At 44.7% G+C, this 26,590-nt stretch overlaps 1 protein-coding gene across 3 annotated transcripts in view; it reads right to left on the bottom strand.

The window, feature by feature from the left end:
* ENAH (ENAH actin regulator) overlaps window positions 1-26,590 on the bottom strand; it is a 1,361,004-nt gene that overhangs the window by 128,896 nt on the left and 1,205,518 nt on the right. For all 3 annotated transcript variants that reach the window (XM_069608703.1, XM_069608701.1, XM_069608702.1), the window contains one exon: window positions 17,738-17,804. In XM_069608703.1, the coding sequence (XP_069464804.1) occupies window positions 17,738-17,804 (67 nt within the window). The remainder of the gene's footprint in view (window positions 1-17,737; window positions 17,805-26,590) is intronic.

Here is a 26,590-nt window from a genome sequence, read left to right as displayed (position 1 = left end):
TCTAAGAGCAAGGATAAGTCGCCTGCAGGCGGCATGCCTGTGACGGGCACTAACCAAGAGGTCCTGGCTGCGATTGCGGACCTGAAGGTGGCCTGGGAGGCTAAACTTGAACTGGCCCTTACTGAGCTGAAAACGGCATTGGACCTTAAGGTCGGTGAGGTGCAGGAAGAGGTGAATTTACTTCGATAGGACGTCAGGTCTCTGGCGGAGCGCACTGAGACCCTCGAGAAAGAGGTGAGCCCGAACACTGCGGATTGTGCCTCCCATAAGGCCGAAGTGCATGCCCTGGTGCAGAGAGTGGGCAACTTGGAGAACAGGGCGGAGGAGGCGGAAGGACGCGCCCAACGGAATAACATTCGCATTGTGGGCCTGCCAGAAGGATCAGAGGGCCACCATTCCACGGAGTTCATCGAATCTATGCTGTTGCAGGAGATACCCGGAGGAGCTTTATCTCAGGGATTCTCGGTGGAACGTGCGCATAGAGCTCTGACAAGGAAGCCGCCGCCGGGAAATCCACCTAGGCCAGTAATTGCCAAAATCCTTAATTACCGGGACCGGGAGAGGATACTAGAACACTTCCGCAAGGGTGGAACGATTAAACGAGGGGCGGCAAACATAACGGCCTACCAGGACTATACCCTGACTGTGCAGCGTAGCCGTATGAACTTTAGGACGGTAAAGCGGAGACAGAGGCGGGCCAAAAATACATATTGCTGTATTCGGCGAAATTGAAAGTTTCTAACAAACACAGGACTTTGAGACTCCGGAGGACACCAATGGATGGCTCGACGCGCAGGGATGCCCCCAGGAGCCTGACGTTCGGACGGGAAGAAGAGATGGAGGAGATAAGTAGTGCACGAGGAGGGCGCTACAAGATGGCGCGGAATAGGACTCTGGAACTTGATTATAGTCATTTGAGCGGCCTTAGGCAGAGAAGGTCAGACTGTTAAACAATAGGTTATGAGCACTGTGACTATTGCTGTTTTTAGGGGAGCCTTGCAGAGCGGATCTCTTTACCCCACTTAGTAACCTTAGTTAAGTGGCCATTAGGGCGACTTGACCCTACTGAGCTCTGGGCATTGGTTGGTGCTTGTAGGGCTTGATGTGGGGGTGTCCGAGTTCCATGGATGGAGCTGGGCAGCAGTTGGGGAGTGTGGTGTTGGGGAAGGGATGGGTAGAGGGTGGGGAGGGACGTGGGGAGTTCGGGGTGTACATAGTTATGGGGAGTTCGAGTTTGTACATGAGGCTACAAGAAAGAGCTAGAGGGCTGTATATGTATCGCATGGGCAGGTGGGATTGGCTGCACGGAAGGGGGAGGATACTTATGAGCTATGTGGGATCTTAAGATCGTAACGTGGAATGTCAGGGGACTCAATAGTTACCTAAAGAGGAACAAGGTCATGATGTATTTGAAAAGACAGAAGATTGATATTGCACTGTTGCAGGAGATGCATCTGACGCGGGAAAAGTTGGAGCTGGTGGGGAAGAAGTGGAGAGGTATTGTAGTGGGTTCTCCGTATTCTGCCTACGCTAGGGGAGTGTTGGTCTGGGTGGAACCGCACGTTCCACTCCAACTTACACAGGAGGTGGTGGTTAGAGGGGAGGATGGTTATATTGAAGGCGCTGGTGGAGAATAAAGAGGTGTGCATTGTAAACAAGTATGCCCCCTATCAAAACACGGCAGCATATTTTAGGACTCTGTACCAACCTGGGTACGTGTGTGGGTGGGGCGGTTATTTGGGGAGGGGATTTTAATTGTGTGCTGAACCCCAGGGTAGACAGATCTGATAAGATCGATAGGCCCACCCCAGCAGCCAGGGTGTTGCAGATGCTGCTCGATGACTTCGGGCTGGCAGATGTTTGGAGACTGAAACATCCTAATGGGGAGCAGTATTCGCATTACTCAGCCCCGCAACAACTGCATACGAGACTTGAATATTTTTTTGCCACGCCAGATGTGGTGGTAGAGACCACCCAAATAGAATACAAAGCGAGGGTCCTGTCGGACCACTCGCCTCTGGTCCTGGGGTGGCAGTACTGCCGCTCCAGGGCGCGGGTACCGATGTGGCGCCTCCGGGCTGAGGCGCTCAAGGATCCGGTTTTCAGAGAGGATATCAGAGACGAGATTATACATTATTTCGAAGAGAACACTGGCAGTGTGGAGTCGGCGGGCACGCTCTGGGAAGCCTTTAAGATGGTGTTGCGGGGTGCGGCCATTGCTAAATCAAAGGGCCTGCAGGGTGGGGTCCTGACGGAGTTAGGGGGAGCTGAGGATGAACTGGAAAGGGAACTCAATAGTGGAGGGGGGGATGCGGAGCTAGTACTTAAACTACAGCAGCGGTGTGCGGAACTTTGGGAAAGGATCTGCAACCTTAACTATAAGTATGTTGAGAGGCAGCATGCAGGTGGGGACAAAACGGGCCGCCTCTTGGCGTGGCTATACAAGAGTGAAACCCCTAGGCCCCCGATTAGGATGATAACCAGAGAGGATAGAGAGGTAGTGGACACCCAAGGAGTCGTCAATGAGGCATTCTTGGATTATTACAGGGCGCTATATGAGGACAAAGGGGGGGCAGCCGAGAGGAGATAAGGGAAACTTTAAAAGAGATTGGATTATTGGATTACCTAAGATTAGTGCCGAAGAGAAGAGCTGGATGCACCGATTACTTTGGAGGAACTGGAGGAGGTGGTGAGGCAGCTGCCCACCAGTAAGACCCCGGGAGCGGACGGACTTTCTAGCAAATTTTATAAAGCATATAGAGAGGAGGTATCCCCCCCCCCCCGCTAGAAATGCTTAATGAATCGTTTGAGGTGGGCCGGTTGCCGGAATCGCTTAGAGAAGCGATAATACCGCTCCCTAAGCCCAACAAACGAGGGCATAGCTGCGGCTCCTACAGGCCCTTGTCAATGCTGAACCAGGACGGTAAGATATTGACCGAGGTCCTGGCTAATAGATTGCGGAGAGTTATTAGTAAATTGATACATCTGGACCAAACAGGTTATGTCCCCAACAGGAATATAACCCACAACCATAGGCGACTCCACTGGGTGGTTGAATGGGGGAGCAAGAGCGAGGGCGAAATGGCGGTTGTGTCCTTAGATGCAGTCAAAGCTTTTGATTTCAGGTGGTCGTGGTTGCTGGAGGCCCTGAGGGAATATGGGATGGGGCCGGGCTACATTAGGTGGGCGAAGTTGCTGTCCAGTGAGCCGCTAGCTAGGGTACATACAGGAGCAGTGATATCCGAGAGTTGACAACTTAGCAGAGGCACAAGACAAGGGTGCCCCTGGTCCCCGATGTTATATATTCTGGCCCTGGAGCCCCTGGCAGTGTACCTTCCGGCAACAATATGACATGATAGGCATCGAGGTAGGGGGAGAGAAACACCTAATATCCCTGTATGCTGACGATTTGCTACTATACTTGAAATATACGGAGGAAAATCTTAAATATATTCTGGAGGTAATGGAAAGGTATGCGGAACTGTCTGGCATAGCGATGAACCCCCAAAAATCGAGCATATTCCCATTGGGTAGCTACAGAGGAACCCCTCCGGAGCGGTTGCCAGTGTTGCCGATACCATGGGCGGTTGGTTCCTTCCGCTACCTCGGAATAGATGTGTACCACACGGTGGAACATTTGCATAACACCAAGGTGGCGGTGAGAAAAATCCGTATGAGCATGAAGTTTTGGGAGAAGTTGCCGTTGGCGATGATGGGGTGGGGGGCGATGCTTAAAATGGTGGTCCTGCCTAGGCTCTTACATTTTTCAGTAATATTCCGTATACGATACCTAAGAAGTTTTTTGCCAAGCTGAATAGTATGTGCAGAGACTTCCTATGGCATGGCACCCGGAATAGAGTGGCGCTATGGAAGTTGCAGAATTTCTATGAGGGGGGGGGGGGGGTATTAAGCTGCCTAATTTTGAGGCCTATTATGTAGCTGGTCACTTGCAATATGTGGTCAAATGGCTCTCTGATGAGGTAACTGCCGAATTTAGGCTGTTTGGACAGGACTGCACTCTCTTTTACCTGAAGGAAATTATTTGGTTGCCTAGTTCAGAAATGAAGGAGCACCCGGGAATGATGCTGCTGGGGTGGAAGATGTGGCGTAGAGTATGTTGAATGATGGAGGACCCGTACCCGTGTTCCCCGCAGGCAGGGCTTTAAGTGGGCCGGGGCCTGCCAGGGCCGGGCCCCGGCAGTCTCCAAAAAGTGGGACTGAGCCGGGGCCCCCGTCCCACCACACGCAACATTGGCGGGATGCACATTGGTGGGAAATACATATTTCTATGTTTAGAAAAGATGGCTTGCAAAGTACACAAACCATAGTAAGGTACGCACACAGATATATAACATGCATATATATGTATGTGCATACCGTACGATTTGCGTACGTTTTAGGCCACACCCCCCACAAGCCACGCCCCCAAATGAGGGCCCCCCCTCGATTTCTTACCCCACTTAAAGCCCTGCCCGCAGGTGCCGTTGGTTGCTTTGGCAGGGGAAGACAAGCAACTAAGGATGATAATCAGGACCTACTGGGAGTCGGTCGGGCTGGTTACATTGGGGGATGTTTGGCAAGAGGGGACCATTAGGGATTTTGAAGGACTAGGGGAAGAGGCGGGCTTGCATAGGGGCCAGTATGTCACATACCTAAGGCTGGTGCAGAATATTCGTAAAATCTGGCCTGAGACTGTATTGGCCGAGGAACCAGACGCCACTATGGGGACAATATATGACATATCAGGAGGGGGCATGACATCTCTAGATTCTATGAGATGGTGATGACCCGGGTTGGGAAGGAGTTGACGCATTTGAGGTTGGATTGGGAAACAGAGGTGGGAGCACAGATGGAGGATGGGATGTGGGAGCGTGCTATGGGATACCACAAGAAGGTGTCAAGAAATGCTAGATTACAACAAATACAGTTGTATATAACGCACAGAGCTTACATGACCCCTATGAGAATATCGAAGTTCGGAAATGCTGGACGACAAGTGTGCCCAAAATGCGATAAGGAAAATGCTGATATGACACACATGTTTTGGTCTTGCCCAGTGATTGAGAGTTTCTGGGGAGAAGTGGCGCAAAAACTAGCGGACAAAGGGGGTCACGCTCATTATAGATACGGCCTGGGCCTGCCTGTTGGGAGGGTTTCCCAGACCACGGAAATTTAAACATGTTGGGAAATTGAAGGACTTGGCATATGCGCTCGCAAAACGAAGGATTGCCATGGGATGGAAGCAGTGTCATAAGCCACGGGTGGAGGTATGGTGGCGGGTATTGCAGAAATGGGCGGAGGCTGAAACTGTGGTATGGCAGGAGGCATGTAGCATGTGTGGGGAAGAAGAAGTGGGTACCCTGATGGCATGGAGAGTATTAATAGCAGGACTGTTTGGCACAATAACGGATTCTGCAGACTCAGAAGGAGGTGATACCCTGCCACACGTAGCAGATACGGAAAGTGAAGGACAAACAAGCTCTTGAGGGGGGAGGGATTGGGGGAGCAGTGGTCTTGACTAATTGATGTTCATGTGATTGTTGTAAAAAGCGCTGCCAGTTTCGTTTGTATTGTTTGTTCGTTTTAAAAATGAATAAAAACCGTTTTTAAAAAAAATAGTTTAAATTAGACAGAAAGGATCGCTTCACCCAGAGTGCCGGCAGCGTAGGGTGTGTAGTTTAATTACCTGGCAGATGGTATGGTCACCAGAAAAGCAGCCTTAAGCTAAGGAATATGAATTAACAGCTGTACCAGGACTCAAATGGTGGAACCATAAGCTTCCCCAAAACCAATTTGAGCTCCCACTGACTGGATGTACAGCACAGGGGGACAGCAAATCACCAATCTGTTCAAGAATTACTTCATATTTGGCATTTAAAACAAAACCTTGCTCAAGCTCCCACATGAGCATGGAACATGCAGCCAGGGAACCCCTCACGGACAACAGGAACCTCTCCTTAACCAGTGACGGTGCAAAGTCCTGTTCACTGGGCATTGGCATACAGAAGGGGTCAATTGCCTGTTGACTGCGTCATCCGTACAAACAAAGCCATTTACACAAGTAAAGTTGCTGTAAGCTTTGCCTCCTGCCACTCACTATGTGGTGCACTCCTCAGACAAGCCCAGCAATACAATAGATGGGTAACCCCTAGGTCGCTGGCAAAAGGGGAAGCAACTAGCAATAAAGAACAAAAGTCAAGCCAGCGGATATGCAAACAAGTACACTCTGAAAGGCACAATCCCACCAGCAGTGTCGGAAACGGTCCCTCAATCTACCCCTCAGATCACTGTATATAAATCACAACAAAGTTCCAAAAATCTTATTAAATTGCTTTATTAAATTGGAAACATTAAAATAGTTATTAAATAATTTAGAGCTCACACATGAATAAGAGTAAATATATAACATACAACTATATAACACAAATAAAGTGCATAGTGTGAAGAAAGTGCTAATTTCAAAGAAAGACTGCCGAAAACTCACTGCCAAATCACAAGCTGGGGAGAAATCACAATCATCCCTAAATTCACTTGTGTAGGTGCCAGGTAATTTAACTCGCTGGAGAGAAGGGAATCTCTCGAGTGGGAAAATCCTGGTCAGCTGGACAAGTCTGAATATTTTGAAGATCAATTCATAAGCAGATTAAATCAAACTATGACAATGGCAGGAAGAGAGGAAAGGTAACCATTTCCAAATAAAGCAGTTCAATGGTTTAAAAAACATGAAACTGAAAAACCTCACAATACTAAACCCATACTCTAAAAAGTCTAACATGGGATGCTATACGTCGACTACTGGGGTGGCATGCATGAATTGACATGAATACATAACAGTATAGTAAGCATGGCACCATAGAAAAAGTAGTTTCGAAGGAAAAAACATCTAACTGAATTGCAGATGATGTCCATCTTCTTCAGGACGTGGCATTCCCGTACAAACATTCTTTAAAATTCATCTGTCTCTTTGGTACACGTACACAGATGTTACACATTAAAAAGCCTTTATACTAAAAGGTAATATCTCAAAACAGAGATAGTAATTAAACCTAAAGCAGAAAAAGAAAAAGAAACAAGCATGTGAACAATGCAGTAATTCCTACAAAATTCTTATACATAAAAACAAGTGATCTGAGGACCCCACAGAGGGAACCAATCCTGCATCGCTAGATTAGGACATGCAAAGTGATTTAGGTGAGAAAATCTAATTACCATACTCTTAAACCCTTTGGGGGTGGTCCCGGAAGCCTATCAAGGAGTCCAGGAAATAACAGTCTGGCCACACCGAAGGCAGATCTCAAATGAATTGAATCTGTAATAGGAAATATAATGAAAAAGAATGGCCACTTGTGGTCATAGGGTTTCTCTGAAATAAAACTCGAGTGAAGTGAAGAAAGCCCAAAGAAAGGTCAAACTCCGCTCTATGCTTAAACAAACGTGTGAAACCCAAGGTAAAAAATACCAAAAATAAATGCAAAGTAAAAAGACTGAATAAAATAAGTAGAAGACCCAACACACAAAATGGAATGTGCGCAAAAAATAATTTTGTAATATAAATCACCTAAGATGTTCTCGGTGTACTCGTGCACAAGGCACGTAAATCAATATTGGGCTCACCTTCAGTCTGGCCAGGGTCTACCAATTAGGTACCATCAAGTGATGTTTTCTTGATCTATGGTACAACCTCAAATAGAAAACGTGGTTCAGAATGTCAATAAGTTCCCGGGAAGGTGAGCCTCCAAGTATCATTCGAGACTAAACAAAATGTAATAAAAAATGATAAGAGACACTGGTAAGTCGTTGTGTGCCCGGAAAGTAATGAACATAAAATAAACGTAAAACAACATCAATGAACTATCTGAGGTCAATAAGAATGGCACGATCTTGGTGATCATAATGCGCCGAACTGAAGCAGGTCCATGCACAGAAAAGTGCATCTAACATGTCCACTCGTTATCGAATAGCCTTTATGACAACACTAAAGAATCTCCACGCGATAGCGAGTAATAACAGACTGGCTATGTCATGAAAGAGAATTAAAGAGAAAAGGAGGTTCGGGCCGACTGGCTAATACGAATTGCTTACCTCCACAACAAACATTAAATAACATCACTGAACTAACTGAGATTAATAAGAATGGCGCAATCTAAATGATCGTAGAGCACCGAGCTGAAGCTGGTCCATGCACAGTAAAGTGTATCTATCATGTCCACACGTTGTCAAATAGCCTTTTGAGCAACACTACATATCCTTAACGCGATAGCGAGTAAAAGGCAATCGTGGACTGACTGTGTAGCAACGAGGATAAAAGAAAAAGGATAAAAGAAAAAAAGAAGAGGTTCAGTCTGACTGGCTAATACGGATCACTTACCTCTGCAAACACGCCGTTCACGCCGTAACATGGGAAGTCGGAGAACAGCAGACTTCCTGCATAGGCGTACGTCTCGAATTAAATACGCTAAGGGGCGTGTCGGGTCCGACGTCTCATGCGTCCCGACCCGCGTGTACCAAATGCATCAAGAGGCGTATCTAAAGTGACGCAACGCGTCACGCAAAGTCAGTCAAGCTAGACAAAGGGCTGGAACCTGAAAGAACTGATGGACATGTATCACGTGACATAGCACGTGGTGCAACGTAAACAAAACTAGACAAAGGACTAAGGCCTAGTAAAGAAACGCATGTATGAGAAAGTAAGATTAGCAACATTCACATACTGCGATGTCAAGATATTTATCCGAAAGCACAATGAGGTCCCTAACAAATCACAAAAAGAAACACCCAAAAGCACCAGGGGGCGTATCAAAAGTAACGTGGCCCATCGCGCAGTGTCAGTCAGGCTGTACAGAAAACTGAGGCCTGAAAGCACCAATGGGCATGTGTAGTATGGCATAGCACATCGTGCAATGTCAATAAAACTAGGCCAAGGACTACGGCCTCGCAGGAGAACACTTGATTATGAATATATAGTGGACAATGTTCGAAAGCTACATTGCCACGGTCATAGACCAGGAGCCCCATGTTGTCCCTAAATGTAGCGCAAGGAAGCACCAAAAAATAATGAAGCAGAAAAGACCAACAAACCAAGGGTCCCAAGACAGCTGTTGCATCATTAGTCTAATTAAATAGCGCATGCCATTCTTCCTGGGCATTCAAACCTAGTGGGTGGCTTTGTGTGTTAAATATCCACCACTGTTCCCGTCAGGACAGTTTGGTGGCTAGGGCATAGTGATCTGGTCCCATGACCCGTTCAAGACGCCATCAACGTAAGTTCTGACAGTCATGTTGGTATTCGACAAAGTGGGCAACTAGAGGTGAAGAGAAATTTCGAGTCCTAATTCTGGACTTGTGCTCAGAGATCCTCAATTTAATTGATCTAGATATTTTCCCTATATATGTCTTGTCACATGGACACATGATCACGTAAACCACATTTTTAGAATTACACGTAGTGTGATCCTTAAGCTTCCACGGTCTATGATTGATAGTGACAGTATTGGTCGCTGTAATGGATCCACATTGACAACAATTGCCGCATGGGTAGTTCCCAGTAACCCTTTCCATTCCCCACATCTCAGTAATGGTTTTCGGTGCTTGAATAGTCTGCAGTCTATCTACCTGAGATAACCAACTCTTCAGATTCCTGCCCTTTTTAAAGGCATACATTGGATGTTCCAAATTGGACATATTCATTTGAAGTAGGTGCCAATGTTTGACGATTACCTTCTTAATTTTGGCATGATGGGTGCTACAGGTCATGGCACAAACCATGCGTGACTGGTTCTGATTGTCATGAGTATTTTTGGCCAACAATACTTCACGGTGTTGATATCTCGCCCTTTTGCGGGACTGTCGCAATATGTGAGCTGGATAACCTCGCTGAGATAATCTATTCTCTATGATGTTAGATTGAGACACAAAATCTTTTTCGTCTGTGCAGTTTCGCCTAGCTCTTATCGTATTTCGATCCGTGGTCTTGCGGAACAGAGCCACAATGATAACGCCATCCTTAGTTTTAAGTTTAAGATCCAATTTCAGTAGTCTTTCTTTGAAATTAGCACTTTCTTCACACTATGCACTTTATTTGTGTTATATAGTTGGTGTTATATATTTACTCTTATTCATGTATGAGCTCAAAATGATTTAATAACTATTTTAAATGTTTCCAATTTAATAAAGCAATTTAATAAGATTTTTGGAACTTTGTTGTGATTTATATACAGTGATCTGAGGGGTAGATTGAGGGACCATTACTGACACTGCTGGTGGGATTGTGCCTTTCCAAGTGTACTTGTTTGCATATCCGCTGGCTTGACTTTTGTTTTTTTAGCACTCCTCGGACAAATCATGACCCAGGAAACGTAGGGGCTCAAAAGCCAAGCATGCAGCCAAAGGTTGCGTGGATATGGATGGAAGACCCTGTACGGTTCCAGAGCCACTGGGGCCGGAAAGACTAGGATACTCCAAATACAAACCACTGCTCAGATTGTACAACACAGTGGCCACTGTGAATGATCGTCCTCCTGTAGCAACTGAATCTCCTCAGGACCAACTGCATCGGGGGAATAGGAAGGAACACCCACATTCTTGTGAGTCAACAAAACCAGCAGGGCATCACCAAATGCACCCCTTACCACAGCCAGCTCTGGATAAGATGTGTTGGCATTTCCTGTTCATATAGGTCATAAATAGGTCAACCATTGGCAGACCCCCACTTCTGGAAGACTTGCCCCCCCGCCCCACAGATCTGTCCATATACCACTTGTGAGACAACTGCCTCCTGTTGAGAGCACCCGCCCCAACACTGGTCTCCACAGGTTAGATGAAAGACACAGATCAAAGGATTTATGGACATCAACCACAAGCACAGTCTGGGGCCTTACTACATAGGTTGAGGGAGCCTGATGTATGAGATTTCTTAGAATATATTTCTCCTAATGGAGATTTCACCGAATCCATTTTAGCGAAAAATTACATTTTTACTTTTTCTACTTTTTTTAATGCGGAGGTCGAACCCCTGCATCCCTACCCTAACTTATACCCTTACCCCACCTATCATGCATTACACATATACCATTTCCCCTACCTTTTACGGTGAAATTTATTCAGTGAAATTTCATTAGGCAAAATGGTATTCGAATAAATCTACGGTAACAGAGGGAGCCACAGCTGAAATGCATTATGTGAACAAGTGAGGCAGTGTTCAATGTCGAGACCATCATACTCTTTTCCCCAAAAACTTACTAGACAGCCAGCAGGGCAAGGCAAATGTCTCTCAGCTCCAAAAGATCGATGTGAAGCCTCGGCACCTTCTCCAACCATCTGTTGCACCTGCCAGGTCATCAAGATAAGCATGCAATCGAAGCATCACACCAACCTTTATTTAAACTGCAAGTGCAACTAGCTCACCCACAATGACATTCTCCGCTCTGTACCACCAACTCAAGCACTGAACCAAGCAAGCACTCATCAGTGCTTGTCCTCCAGGGACTCAGTCAAATGCTCCAGCTGATCCGGAGGTCCACTTGGAGCTTCCTCTTGCAATGCTTTGACTATGGGAGGAGAAAGATGCATGAGGCTATCTGGTCCATTAGCATCAACATTCAAGCAGAGTATGATTCCTCCCTCCATACCCTAGCGGAGCTGAACCTGTCCAGCACCATCTTGATGGCTGACTCTTTCCAGGCAGTATAAAGACCCTTCTTAGAATTTTGAATCCAACACTAAACTTATGACGTGCCGCCAAATGGCAGAGTCAGATTCGACTTAATGTTCAAGGAAAATCCCAGAGCACGCAGCAACACCCTGGTCAGCAGCAACACCATGGTCTGCAGAAGTGCAGAAAGCACTACTAAACCGGACCATTTCAACAGCCATTCATGAAGGTATCACCTCCACCTCTGTCAGCCACAAATGTGATGCTCCAACTGCCATTACTTTTGTAAAACCGTTGCAGGTTAGGATGAAGGGTAACGCCCAGAACTGCCAATGCTTGACAAAGTTCCCCAGACTGCCCCCCACTGGTATTGTGTGTAATGAGAACAAACAAAAAAACTGCTAACCCACTCGTGCAAACCTCTGACATGACGCAGGCTGGGTGGTCACTTCTCTGAACCCTGCCTTTCAAAGCTTCCTAAAAAACTGGATCCTCAAAAAAAGTACCTCTGGTGAAAGGCTGTTTGTGGCACTGTGGCATGCCTATATACTTCAGAATAGCAAACAGAACCACAGATCGAGTAGCCTGCCTACACTGCTTGACCTTTAAGTCTATGATCCACATAGTCCCTAAATAGCTTGTCATTATGAAAGGGCCATCCAAATTTTCGTTTGCGCAGGTCTTCTAGGCCCTGAATTATGTGCTTAGAGACCTCAAACCTGGCTGGTATCACCACTCTCATAGCCTCTCAGCTTCTCTGTGGGCAAGTGGTCAATACGTTTTTCCAAGACCTGCCACAAAGCAAACTGATACTGACCTAGAGTGGTGGCCACAGACACACACTGCAAGGCCTAAGATACAGATGGGAACATTCTTGTAATTGTAATGAGTTATTTATAATACGCTTAATACCCAGAGGTTTCCAAGCGAGGACCCAGGGATCGAACCTGTGTTGCTCTGCGTCTTCTTGCTTCCAAAACGAGCACGTTGCCCCTGAGCTATCCTCCCTTCTTGGCCAATGTATTCAAACCATTGGCTTCATGCATGGTTTGAAAGACCTAGTCTACCACATCCTCACAACTTCCCCAGAATCCAAATCCAAATATTCATGGGCCCTGAAGAGTTCACCCAGTCTTACATGTATGTCAAAAACACGGACATCCTCTGTCCAAAAAGGCATCCTCCTTCTTACATTAGCCTGCATCTCCCACACCGTAACACACAGGACTTGAAATCACCTATGTGCCCTATGCAGTGCAACACTGTGTCAAGTCTACATCCTGCTTAGCAGCCCTCTACTCCAGATTCGGAGTTCCTGCCAAACAGGACAGCAACCAGACTGTCTGGTTTATCAGCCCTGGTGTTGGACACGCCTGAAACAACTGGTGCAACAGGTCCATGTGGAGTCTATTCTTCAGATCTGTGATGCATACTGTACATGACAGGAGTAGGTACCTTCTGCCGTTGTTGCATTTCTGCTACCATAACTTGTGCTGCAAGGATTCCAAGTCCCTCGATGGCATGTAGGCCACCGGCATCTGCAGCCCCATGACCACCGTCACCATGGACCCGATAAATGGGACCTTAGTGGAGACATCATTGTCCAAATGCCCATGTTTAGAGGACAGAGGCACAATGAGCGAGATCTTCTCCCAGGTTACTTCTGGAATCGTCATAGGGACTCCAGCTGGTGTCCCTTCTTAGTAAGTGCTCAGTTCACTTGTTGCAAGGAAGCCTTGCGACCCTCCAAAGACACGGTCTTTGCCCTCTTTAGGGACATCAATAGCTAGTTATGAGACCATCTAGCCTTAGAGGTCAAGCCTCAACATACATTACATTACTTATGTTGGGAAACCAGCACAAAGCACAGCCAGTAATTGGCAATCCTCTAAATCTTGTCTGAAACTTTAACAACCCTAAGGTTTGATTCTAATTGTATTCAGATAGACGTTCTTAAAGCCAAATCATATAGGAATAAGTAAAGAATTCAAACTTGCCTGACCGTTGGAGGCTCACCACTCAGATGGTTCCAAAGTCCTGTAACTTGTAGTTCCGGAGAAAGTTCTACCGGCTCCGGACAGGCAGTGCCGCTGTAACGCTGGATGCAGTCACTTCTGCGCGAGAGGAGGTGGTTCACCCTCACACTCTGCAAATATGGACGGCCTTACACATTGCTGTACAAGCAAGAGTCAACCTTCAGGCTGGACATTTCAAAGAAAGAATCTGAAGAGGAGACAGTATCCACTAGAACCACTGGATCAGAACACTAGGACTCGTGAGCAAGGTGACCACCATAGGCATGAGGAGGAGGTACACTAAAATCTGAAGAGTGGCAGAAGGTGGCGTGAAAAAGAAAACTGAGTATGGAGAAAAAAAAGGAGGGATCATCAAACAGAAGAACAGGATGGGCAAGAGATTGTACCCCAGGAGAAGGTGAACAAGGTAACCACAAGAGGAGTGAAGAGGCTGCAGACACAAACCTGAAGAATGGAAGAAGGTGGAGTGAAAGGGAAAACTAAGAGTGGCAGAAGGTAACAGAAGATCAAAAGGAGTAGAGGATGGGTGGGGGATTTTACTCCAAGAGAAGTTGAGCAGGACACCTTGTCCCTGAATAGAAGACCGAGGCTGTGGTCTGGGAAAAGGCAGCAAAAGTAAAGTTAGAGGCTGTGACAAAAGAGAAGGTAAACGTGAAAATCCAAACACTACATATAGGCCAAAATCCATTAGGTGAAAAGGTAGAAGCCCTGGGCCAAAAGAAATTGGGGAGAGAAAAAGCTGACGCTCTGGTCAAGGAAAAAGATAGACAAGCTGGAAAAGTTGCCTAGCCACTAATGCAGGGAGAAGACTAGAACCCTATAGAGACAATTTTACAGTGTGGGGGTCACACCAGAGAAACAACTTTCCTGGCAAAGAAAATAAATACCTAGGACTAGAGTTGCTATAAAGGAAGTCCCTAGCATATCTCTTACTATTCTGGAATGTGTGACTTTAGGGAGAATTTGATTTTTTTAGCCTCCCTATCCCATTTAACATTTTGTGTTTGGGATGCACTGGTTAGTCCATAAGACTTAGTGCAGGATGAGATTCTCCCATTTTGCAGTGACACTTCAAAAAGCATCATCACATATAGATTAGAAAAATAAAACGAAATATAATCTCTTACCTACCACACACTTTAAAAATTCCAAATTGCTGCTGTTTTAGCCTTGCACCTGCCCACCCCTCCCGCCCTCGCCCCGAACAGTAAACCTCACTTTTCCCCCACAGAATATTTAGGAAAGAATTTGTCATTCTCCCAAGAAAAAGAAAGTGGCACTCACTAAGCACAAAGCACCATGGGAGATCTATAAAAGCTCTTGGTCCAGGGGGCCACCCAGTTTCTTTACCAAATTTTGTAACAATTCTACAGATTTAAACCAAAATCACCAAAAGGTACAATTGCACCACTTTGTGCCCAACAGTTTTTAACTAGGAGCAATTCCATCAAGCTGATCTCGCTGAGCGACTGTTCAATCCATGCACACTTTCTGCTATAGGAAAACCATTGGAAAATGTCAAAAACTATTTTTTTTAAAAATACTTTATAACAATTTAACCGTTGGATGAATTTGTACCAAACTTTCCAATTGTAGGGGCATAGGCCAGGAAACCTCTTTTTAAAATGTTATACAGGTATGTCGAATGATTATTAGCAATAGAATTATCATAGGTTTAACTGCAACTATTGGGCAAATGTCGTTCTGTAATATGTTAGTGTCGTTGTGTAATATATTAGTGTACGTACCTTTTGTAATGAGTGTTACTTAATGCCATGTGTTAAGAGTATTTTGGCACTTAAGTGCGTGGACCGCTACTTACTAGACTCTACAGCTATTCGCTGTAATGTGCAAGCCTGCACAGGCCCACCTCTTGGAGTATACTCTGCCACCCTACCACTGAGAGCTTGGTTAGACTTGTGTGAACCTTGCCTGACTTGTACTACTCCGAACCATTCACCAGAGTAGGGTCTGAAAATCCATCAACCTCGACAGCCTCACCTGTGTGCCAGAGAGGAGAGGCCTGGATAATGTTCCTACAGGTACCATCCAGCCTTCTCATTTTTAGGTGGCAAAGGGGATGAGACAGAAGTCATCCTTACCTGGGTCTACATCACATAGCTAAAACTGAGTTAGAACATGGCTAAATTGTTTTTGGCGACTTACTTGATCCGTTGAGCTTCACACAAAATCCTCTTCCTGAGGAACATGAACATCCAAATGTAGATAATTTGTCACCCGCGTCATTAGCCTTTGGAACGTGCCAATGCCAACAAGTGATGATGGAACTCGAACATAAATTGCCTTCCCATAATATCCTCCCCAGAGACAAGATCATCAGCGCTTTCAACTTCCTCAATTGACTCTTTCTCTGATCATAGGTCACAAGAGAACCTCCTCAACCAGACCAAAACTGCTGCTCAGCACAAAAACTTTTTTAATCAATGTAGGAGGTACACAGTGACTTTCTCCATACCGCCTCTTGTTGAAACAGGGAATGAGCTCCCTGTACTTTCAGTAGAAACTGAAATACCAAAAACAGTACTCTCGCAAAAGCCATTTGACAGATCTGGACTAGTGACAGGATTTTGACCTAGACACCCCCATGATAATGGCAGAGGACATACCTCAGTGACTGTCTCAGATAGATGTCGAGACACCAATGAAGACACTACATGCCTCATAGGCAATGGGAATTGCATGATAAATAATGGAACCATAGCCAATTACTTACTCAGTGCTGGCTGCCCTAGTTCAGATTGAGCAGGTAACTCCATGGGCACGTTCCTCTAAAAGACAGCAGCATTGGCAGGATCTCTCAGGTTTTTAATGCAACCCCCCCCGCGCCCCTTTCTTTCAAGACCTTAATTGCTGCAGGGCTGAATGTTACTCTGCCTGTATGCTTCTCCTTAGCATTTTCACTTTAGTGGTTTTTTGGGGGTCATTGCTGGTGGTCTAAACCATGAGCATCTGCCTCCAGGACAAGGCAGGACAAAAAGCACACATGCTTCAGGCTTCTTCCGCTGATAGCGATATAGGCATTACGTACACAACTATCTCGGCAGGAGGTAATTCCTGAGGTTCCACTTCAAACAGGCAGAGAAATGATCGGAAAGTGAAACTGGGTTTTGGAGTGTAGCTAGCAAGTACTAGCCAGTTTATGGCTATGCTTTTACAATGTTAATTGCCTTAAACAATGTTTTTAAAATGTAAAAAAGATGTGCAATTATAAAATACACCAATACCGGAGATGCATGGACAACATTAGGTTGATGGCTCAGCACTGAATTGTATACAGGTTTTTCTGTTACAAACACACCCAAGGTACAGCAGGCTGAATTACACATTAAATTTGGTCTGCAACCAACCAGTGGACCCACATAACCCTCTGTGTGAGGAGGTTTGGGCAAGGGCAAGGTACGTTTGGCAACCAAGAGGCTAATGGATTCACCAAAGAGCACAGGATTTTCGCCCCCGATGACGACTTACCAGTGGATTAACCAGTAAGGACAAAATTGAAAAAAGTCAAGCACCTCTTGCCAGAGTTGCAGCTTGTGTCTCACATTAAGGTAGATATCTATTTCTGTATACCTGAATACCAAAATAAGTCACTGCTCTTTTTATTCTAAGTATTGCATTATGATTCTCGTTTTCAATATATCTCACGGTCACTTGACTATTTAGAACTAGCTTTTATTCTTACTAATATGCTGCTTACTCATGGTTACATTGTTATTTTTTTAAAACATGATTCAATATTTAACACATTAACACCAATCTTAATTATCTTTGCCACTGCTTTACCAAGTATGTTGCCAATGCTCTCAAGTTTTTGCTGGTTAATTTCGCCAACATTTAGCTATATCAAAGTGCCAGTTACTACTCTGATGTACCTGCTAACCCGTGAAATTGTGTATGTTCATACCTACCTAAAGCTACATAGTAAAGAATGAATCTTAACAGTGAATCTTCGCAACACCTAGACAGAGGTTGGACAATTATGTAAATTCCAAAAGTATTAGTGCTAAACTTCTTGTCAAAAGGTAGTTACCGGGAGATGACAGGAGATTTGCTGCCATTCATTGTCGATGTTCTATCCCAAGGTTTTCTTGTTGGTTCTAAAGACAAAAGAAAAACCAATTATCATAACATCTTGTAGAAATTAAAACAGCTTAAAAGTGGCGTTGGTATATTCTGAACTGATAGGCCACGTCTCCCCTACACAGGAACACAAGCATTCTTAGACATGTGTCAGCTTGTTAGGCCCCAGAGACTTGCAGATTTTTCCCTTAAGCATATATAAAATGCTTTTTCTTTGTAACTCCAGCTTTAGCTGAATCATTCAGTCATAAGACTAAATGTAATGTTTCTCTTATTCGTCTAACTTGCATTCCCGTACAAAAGCTAAACATTTAATAATACTTTAACAATTTCTTATCTTATAAAGCGAGAAATGAGGGAGATTGGAAAAAGGATAAAATAATGAGTGGGATCGATATATCTTCATGAAAGAGGTGGCATTCTACTTTTTCAAAATCATTACTTCCATAACAAACATGGTTAACTGAATAGAATAAAAACTGCCAGTGGAAGAGTAATGCATTAAGGAAATAACCAATTTTAGTTGCTATAAAAATAAACTTCCCAAGTGCGTGGCAAGTTTAAAAATGCATGCTACTAGAGATGGAGCTCAGACCTCAAACATTGTAAGAAAAAAAAAATGAGTCTTTGAAATTGAGCAAGTAATTCAAAGAAACAAATTAACTATCACTTCATGCTCTAGACCATCAGATTTGTTCTTAAAATGGTTAAATTCGACTTATTTTGCTTGAATAGCTCCAAGTCTATTTCTCTGCTCCGTGTCCACACGGGTACAGATGAATAGATGTTGTGAATTCAGTTTTTCTAAAAAACGTGCTTTATACTGTAATTTGTTTATGTAATGCGAGAATCTGAAACAAGCCCCAGAGAGGCAAACAGAGAAGCCTCAGAATGGGGAGAGAGACAAGCCCTGGAGTGATGAGAATACAGAGAAACCCCAGAGTAAGAAGAAAGACTGAAAAGACCATGATAGGGTGGGGAATAAAACACGGGAGTCTCGCCGAAGGAAGAAAGACTGAGAAACCCAATTTTGCAGGTGAACCAGAGAGACCTGGACGGACACTGAATGGCTCTTCAGCAGTGCACAAACTATACCTTTGGGAGACTGAACATAGGCAAGCCCAAAAGGTATTTGTTTTTTAATGCTTTTCTTTGGAATAATAGGGAGATATGGTTATAAATAGATTCTATAGATTCTAGACCAAGTACTTCATTTATGTTTATCCATTTCAACAAACTGCCTATCATACTTTTGGACTTAGTTTATATAGGGCTTAGTTATCTCGGGTTTGTCATTTTGTCAGGAAAAGGTATGTCATTTTGCTTTGGTGAGAACATTGATACTAATCATGCTTCCTTGTCCGTCCCCTGATTCAGACTTAAGATACAAGTTTCAGGGAATAGAGGGGGCCAAGGAAGCAAGGGTGAGGTGCTGTTCAAGGATGAAGTGTAAAAACACCACACTTGCAGAAACGTATTTGGCCTAGCACCTCAACTATTAACTTCCATTTGTCCTTTTTTCAAAGTAATTTACTCAGAACCTTTTAAGCAAACAATGTCATGACCGACCATCAGAAAGAACTGACAAGTGGTACAAGACTGGATCCTCACGAAGGACAAATTAATGGCATATAAGACCACAGTCCAGGGCCCGGAAGAATACTTAAAAAGAGGAACGGCCCCACCATGCCTGGAGGTTTCCATCCCAGGTGGAAAGGCAGAACTTTGTGATTCTGCTTAAATCTGTTCCCTACAAGGTAGACTGTGGAAAGGAGAACGAAGGTTCCGGAGGACAGGATCCTCACGTGCCGCTTCTGCAGAAAAGGTGTGGAAACCCTAAAGCACCTAGTCTTGCTCTGTGAACCACTAACAGACACGAGAGCCAGGTTCCTGGGAAAGTTCTTTGAAAAATCAGCCAATCCTAAGGGGGGCGGGTGGGAAGCTGTCTTTGACGTTGGCACTTTTGAATTTGGTTAAGTTGATCTTTGGCATACTGGAACAAACCGACACTAAAGACGCAAAAGACAGCTTCACACTTGACAGACACAGGGAGCCTGGCTCCCTCTGAATTTCTGAACTCCTTAACCTTTTGAACAGTGACATTTGTATTACAACTGCATTTGCGAGAAACGTATATTTTTAGTCTTTTTTCTTTTAAATATTTTGCTGTTTTGTGTGGTCATTTTTAAATTTTTTTTATGTATGTGTATCTGCATCTTAGGTGTTGTTGTAAATGCATTGATGCTAATAAATGCAATGATTCATGGTTATTTATTGCTTGTTGTAATTGTTTGTTCCTCATGTAAAGCGATTTGGCTTAAAGCGCTATATAAATCTAAATAAATACAAATACATTTTTTCAAAAAGGTACAAGACTTCATGATTTTTTTTGGCCGCAACTTCATGGTAGCACAAGTGTTAAATACCCTTTTTTCTTTATGCTGCTATTGAAAGAATGTTGATTTTACTAATCCTATAGGAATTCTCCAACTTCATGTTTTTGAAAGGTATGCCTAGACCCTGATCTATTTAAATCTTTGATTGGCTCACCTAGCAGTAGATGGGTATCGGGAGGGACAACCCAGTTCCATGAGATCAGTGATGATTTTTGGAAGGTGAGTAAGTCTGCTTTCCTGTACAAGGATTGTAAAGCTGTTTCCCGCCATTGCTGCATTTTTAGGTCCTCGTCTGGCCAGACTAGCTGGATGTAGTGGTCTGAGCAAATCTCTGGTTTGGCTCTGTGGCTGCTGGGTGTAGTTTCCAATTTTTCCTAATCTTGCTACTGGTTCTCATCTGCTTGGGGACTGGCCTTCCATCCTATGGCCATTTTACCATACCATTTCCTGCCAGGGTGTGCTGGCTTGATTTCGGAAGCTGCCGCCACCTGTAAGGAAGCACCAAATTGGCTTGTCTGGGTAAATTCTGGTCCCCACCACCGTTCTGCTGCAGAGGTCGTTTTTGCTGGTGTGCCATCCAGGTTTGCCTGACGCGCTTCCAGGGTCTGCATTGTGCAAGTTCCACTTTCCTCCTAAAGCCAGTTCTGTTGATTATTCCACTTCTGGATGCTGTCCCTCACTCTTGTAAAGGGCGATTGTTCTTTTGACCAGTCAGGGACATCGTTTGCCCCACACGTCCGGCTCTCTACTGCTAGTAGAGTTTTCTTTTAGGAATTTGCATTGAATGGTTATTTTGTGCTCTTCTTTTAGAATTCCATCCAATTATTATGGTGTGTCCTGCACAAAAATGTGTTTCATCTTAGATTGAGGATTAGTAACCCTTCTTGTATTATCCCCTTTCTCTAGATGGGCAGCTCACCACAGTCCTTTAGGGAGAGACATACATCAGTGAGGGGAAGTTTACCTTTCTGTGAGGGATACGTAGCCAGTAAAAGGTGTATATGAAAGTGATACAAGTAGGATATTTGGCTTCTATCCCTTTTTGCGTTATACATATTGAGCAATAGATGGTATGTGTTTGCTCTAGTTGGGCCTCATTTGTGTGGAGACAACCCTTGGATCTTGAAGTCTATATGTACTGTTTCTGCCACCAGGTCAGGGGCTTACATTTTAGGGTAAAGAGTGTTATTTCTTAACTCGTCATTTACTTTTTTTTACTTCCACTATGCTGTACTTTGTGTCCTGTGTAACCGGACTACTTCTTTCTCCCCATCAAATATTTTATGCATGACCTTAGAGACAAAGTGTATATTTATTCACACCATACAACATTGGGTGTTTTCTTTTGTGGTGCCGGTTGTGATTAATTGTACCTCCCTGTCAACCTTCCTCTCTGACTGATCTGCTACAACTAAAATTGGAGAGTCCGATTTTTCCTTTCGGGTTCGACTGTTAGGTTAGATGACAACAGCCCTCGCAAACTGGTTGTGCACAAATCTCCACAACACTCCTCTGCTGTTCTAATAACCTCTTTCCTTCTCTCAACAGCCTCTTTTTGTTGGCTCTCCCACTCCCCCCTTACTCTTATCACGCGAGCGCATGCTCACTCCAAACTCCAACACCAACTCCTTTTGTACTCACTATTCTGGGGTTGGTTCTCAGTCTATGGATGGTAGGTGTGAAGAGCCCACCGCCTTGAGGGGTGATTAGGGTTTTCATTCCTTCATGGGTGGTGTGGTTTTCATTCCTTCAAGGGTGGGGTGGTGGGCAGCTGTACAATATCAGATCCATGGACAAAGCAGTGTTCAAGGGTCTGCTATCTTGCTACCTCAGCAGACCGAACGTGTGATCCTCTCTCTTCTCCCGAAGCCAAGCGAGTGTGTTCGGGTAAACAAGGCAGTTCAGACTTCCATGTCGGCAAACGGGTTTCTCTCGGTGTGGAGTTCACAAGTCGATTCAGGGCAGTCCTGCCTCAGTCTTTGGTGGCTAAGTTTCCTGCAAATAGTCCTCACTTGTCTAAGAAACTTGACAGCAGTGATATCCATAAAGGGGCCATGTGGTTTGTGGAGCTCTAGTGACAAAGCTGTGCCAAGCACAAAGGTTGGGGCGCCAATGGAATCCTCCAATACTGCCCCGGTCCCCGAATTATGAAACTGCTACCTAGTAGCGGGTGAATAGTTCAAAAGGGAGCAATCTGTAATGACAAATTAAGTAATTGATGGAAGATTCATAAAGCATTGACAGATCCGCTTGAAAGAACTAGACCTGCAGGCAGAAATCTCTTGTTTTGGATCCGGACGAGTCAAATGAGTACACCGCTTCTCCTTGCCCGGAAGGGCGACAGATGCTTGAGGTACCTTCCTTTGCGTCCCAGAGAAAACAGAAGATTCCACCTGGGAGAATGTGGACGTACTACTGGTGCCAGGGATACAGAGACTCTTGCACCGGAGGGCTGGGAAGGAAGACTAAGAGGTGAATTCATGGTCTGAGAGTAAATCTGGTGAAAAAGGAGGTCAGAAGAATTTGAAGACTTGTGAAAATGATACTTGGTGAGAAGGACGTCAGGGGAATTGGATGGGTTGCAAAAATGAGACCTGGTGAAAAGGACGCAATCCAGAGACTGGCATAGTGAAAGGCTAGTGAAAGGGGCACCCTCCAGACCTTAATAGTGGTAACAGTGAAACCTGGTGAGAAGGATGCCAGGGCAAATCAGACTGGTGAAAAGGAAGCCAGGAGACTATGGAATGGAGACAGTAAAGGGATGGTGGGAGATACAGCAGTGAAACCTGGAGAGTGGAAAGGACACATCTACTGGGGAAGGCACCAGAAAGCTGAAGAAGTTGGACGGCAGAGAATCTCCTTGGTATAGTGAGAAAAGGCACACATTTTGGTTGATGCTTTTGCAGTTTAGGGCTTAGTGGTAGGTTGCTGATCGTTGCATTGGCAGGAACCATGGATTTTGTGTTGCTTAGGCTAGGTTTAGCCTGGGGGATAACAGGACTTCTTAAGATTAGGTTTTTGCAATAGTTTAGTTGGCCATCTCTTCTGCATTTATTAATTTGCTAGTGTTGTAGGTCAGAAGGAGACAGACCTGTTTTTGGCATTCTTGAAACTCTTATTAAAATAATAAGTGCAAAAGGCCCCACTAGGCCTAATCCATGGATTTCCCTGCCTAACCAAACTAAGGTGCGTGTTTGTTGTGAAGTACAAAGTAAACAGTCGGTCCTCCGTCCAACGTTAAGCTGCTCTGTCCCTACCAAGACAAAATAACAAAAGACCAAGAGAATGACTCTTCTCCTGGATAGGCTTCCTCAGCCTTAGTAGACCACTTTGAGATACGTTTTGGCTATCTCTTGGATTAATTTATTTAGTTCCTATAGGGGACCTTTCCAAGTCTTGGACTACCTCATTCGTTCTCTTTGTAGGCTTCTCATCCTCAGCGTTACGGAGTTTGAAAATGCTTGTGCAATGTCTAAGTGTTTCTGAAAGTCTCTCCTTTTACTAGGAACACTGAATCCCTCTATGTGGTTCTTGTTCTTTGCGTTTCTGTAGTTAACTCCTTATGAATAAGTCATTTGACATGATGATCTCCTCCGATTCACTGTCTTTCTCCTTGACACAATTAGAGCAAATCCAATAGTGATTCTTATTCTCTTGTCCAACTATTATATTTCTGAGATGAGTAAAAAAAGTTTCGTACTGGTTCTCATTCTTCTCAACTGCCAACCATTCACTAGGATGATTAGAATGAATCCTTAAATGTTTCTTACTTTTCTTAATCTCCGGCCACTCATTGGGACAAGTAGGCTGCATCCCGGAGTGCCTTTCACTAGTCTTACTTTCGGACCACTCTCTGGTCCCAGAGGGTTTTACAGTCTTCTTGGTTGGAGAGCCACAGTTTCCTTTTTTAGTTGAGCACAATTGTTTGTTCATTCTTTGTCACAGTAGTGTTGGCTTCCAACCACTGAGTAATCGCTATTACCTGCTCAGCATTTTTCTTCTTCACTGTAGTTTCAATATATTGTTCCTCAGTTTGGATCTTGGGTCTTATGTCAATAACAAATAGTTGTTTGGTTTGATGGATTTCTCTGCAGTTATGATGTTACATATGTTCCAAAATCAAGGGCTCCAAGGAATTCCTCTTTTTAAGTGGAGTCCTTGTTCCCCAGAGAGGAGTCTATACCCGTAAGGTCCCGCATGCCGCCACCCCTAGAGGGATTACTGCATAGTGGACTCACCTCTATAGCCTCACAAGGAAAGGCTCCCCCTCTGGAGAGAAGTGACTGAATACTGCGATTCGTCATAATAGCTTCAGTGTCCCTAAAGGGACAAGGACTGAATAAGAGTAGATTTGGATTCTTTTGATTTGAACTCCTTGTTCGTGGCTGGCAACACCTCAACCCCATTGCTTTGTCATTTTCACTTAGGATGGATTTGGTATTAACACTTATTCTTGAATAAAGGCATGAATGAACATCTCAAATTGCCTCATTAATTTCATTGCTCCGCTTCCCCACAATAGACTAACAATCCTTCCAATGCTCAGTTCTCACCATTAATATTAATATATTTAAGCCTATGAGTTGTTGTCAATTGCCTTAAAATCTGATACCTCATTTTAAAATGGTCAGATGTTTCTCTCGTGTGCATACAAGATCAAGGAACTCAATTGGCAAGCTCATCCCAATCCTGAAACTGCCACTCACAAATCAACTTTACCTTTTATTTCTCACTACATTCCCCACCCCCACCCCGCCTCTGCACCCACCTCAAATGCCCACTATTTACCAATGCGGCATAGTGAAATCCCATGAATTTGTAGCAGTTCACAAAGTTATAATTCGAGAACCCTTGACCTCCACCCTGTTGCTTTGCTTGCCCATTACTTGTGTTTGAATTGTTCAGATTGTGTAAATACGTTTTCGGGTGACTGGCAATTTTGAAGTTTGATCTTCGCGTGAGCAGCAACTAGAAGAATACCAATTTCCAGACATAATCTGGAAGCATAAGAGTGCACATTAGCACACTAAAGGATTAAGGGCCTCATGAGTTGGGGGAAAGCTCTTAAATGCAGCAGTAATGCTATTACCGCCACATTTAAGGGATGGCCCTATCAGGATTTGGGCACTAAATGGGCTGTTTTACCTCCAGCTTTTTTCTGGAGGTGAAAATCCCATTTAGCACCCTGTATTACCGCCAGCTATATTAGCGCGCAGCATTGGCACCTACAATTCCCCATTGGGTCCAGTGGACCTAATGGGGAAGGGAGTAGTTTTTTATATGCAACTATTTCTCCAGCATTGGCATCTTTCATGGATTCACACGCTGTGAATATTCCCCGCCGTCAGGCTGGGAAACCTCTAACTTTAGTATAGTAGTTTTCCTATGGAAAAGCGCGACACCTTGGAGTGTCCCATCAACATCGTTATAGGTGCTTTAGTCCGCACTAATGAGCTGTCGAGAGTATAGCTCTGCCCCTGCTGCTTCTCTTCAGATTTTAACCTCTCCAAAAGGAGGATGTCCTAAGGGACTGTTTGACTGAAGGGGAATGCTGGAGGGCGCACGTGAATCCATGAAAGATACCAACGCTGGAGACATCGAGTTAAAGGTAAGAAACTACTCCCTTCTCCAGCATTGGATCTTTCATGGATTCACAGGCTGTGAATAGACTTTGTAGCACTAAGATCCGGGAGGTGCATAACAGGCAAACAGGACAGACGTAAGGTAATATGAACAACAAGCGAAAGACATCACTTCAAATGATTACCAGAAAAACAGGCGTAGAGCCAAAAAACCCGGAAGCTGCAGGGCTTACCTTACTGGAACAAGAGTTGGAGCACCGCTATCCCACCTGTACATGCTTAGCATGCTGTTGATGCATACAGTAGTGCCTGTTGAACCTGTGGGGCATAGCCTACGTCGTTGCCTGGCAAATGTCTCTGATCGGTATGCTCTCCCAAAGAGCTGCCGAAGTCGCTGTGGAACTCGTCGAGCGAGACCCGTTTGTTGGCTTTAGCGTGGCATATAGAAATCGTGGACGCCACCCAGCGTGAGATGCCTTTTATAGAAATCGGCTTCCATTTATTGGAGGGGCCGAAAGCCACAAAAAGCTGCTTGGATGCTCTGAATGACTTGGTGCGATCCAGACAGTACTTCAAAGCTCTTTTGATGTCCAGGGAATGCAAGGCTCTTTCCACTAGAGCCAAAGCATTGGGGAAAAAAGTTGGTAAGGCAATAGTAGTGTTCTTGTGAAAGTCCGATGAAATCTTCGGAATGAAGTGAGGATTGGTAGAGAGAAGAACCGTGTCCTACATGAAGCGCGGTATGGTGGGTCAATGACCAGATCCTGCAGTCCTGAAACTCATCTTGAGGACATAACAGCCACGAGAAAAATTGCCTTCCAAGTG

This window comes from Ambystoma mexicanum, chromosome 4q (genome assembly GCF_040938575.1).
Source record: "Ambystoma mexicanum isolate Mex_15411 chromosome 4q, UKY_AmexF1_1, whole genome shotgun sequence".
NCBI lineage: Eukaryota > Metazoa > Chordata > Amphibia > Caudata > Ambystomatidae > Ambystoma > Ambystoma mexicanum.
The sequence above is the reverse complement of the archived record's forward strand: the minus strand, read 5'-3'. Positions and strand labels throughout refer to the sequence as shown.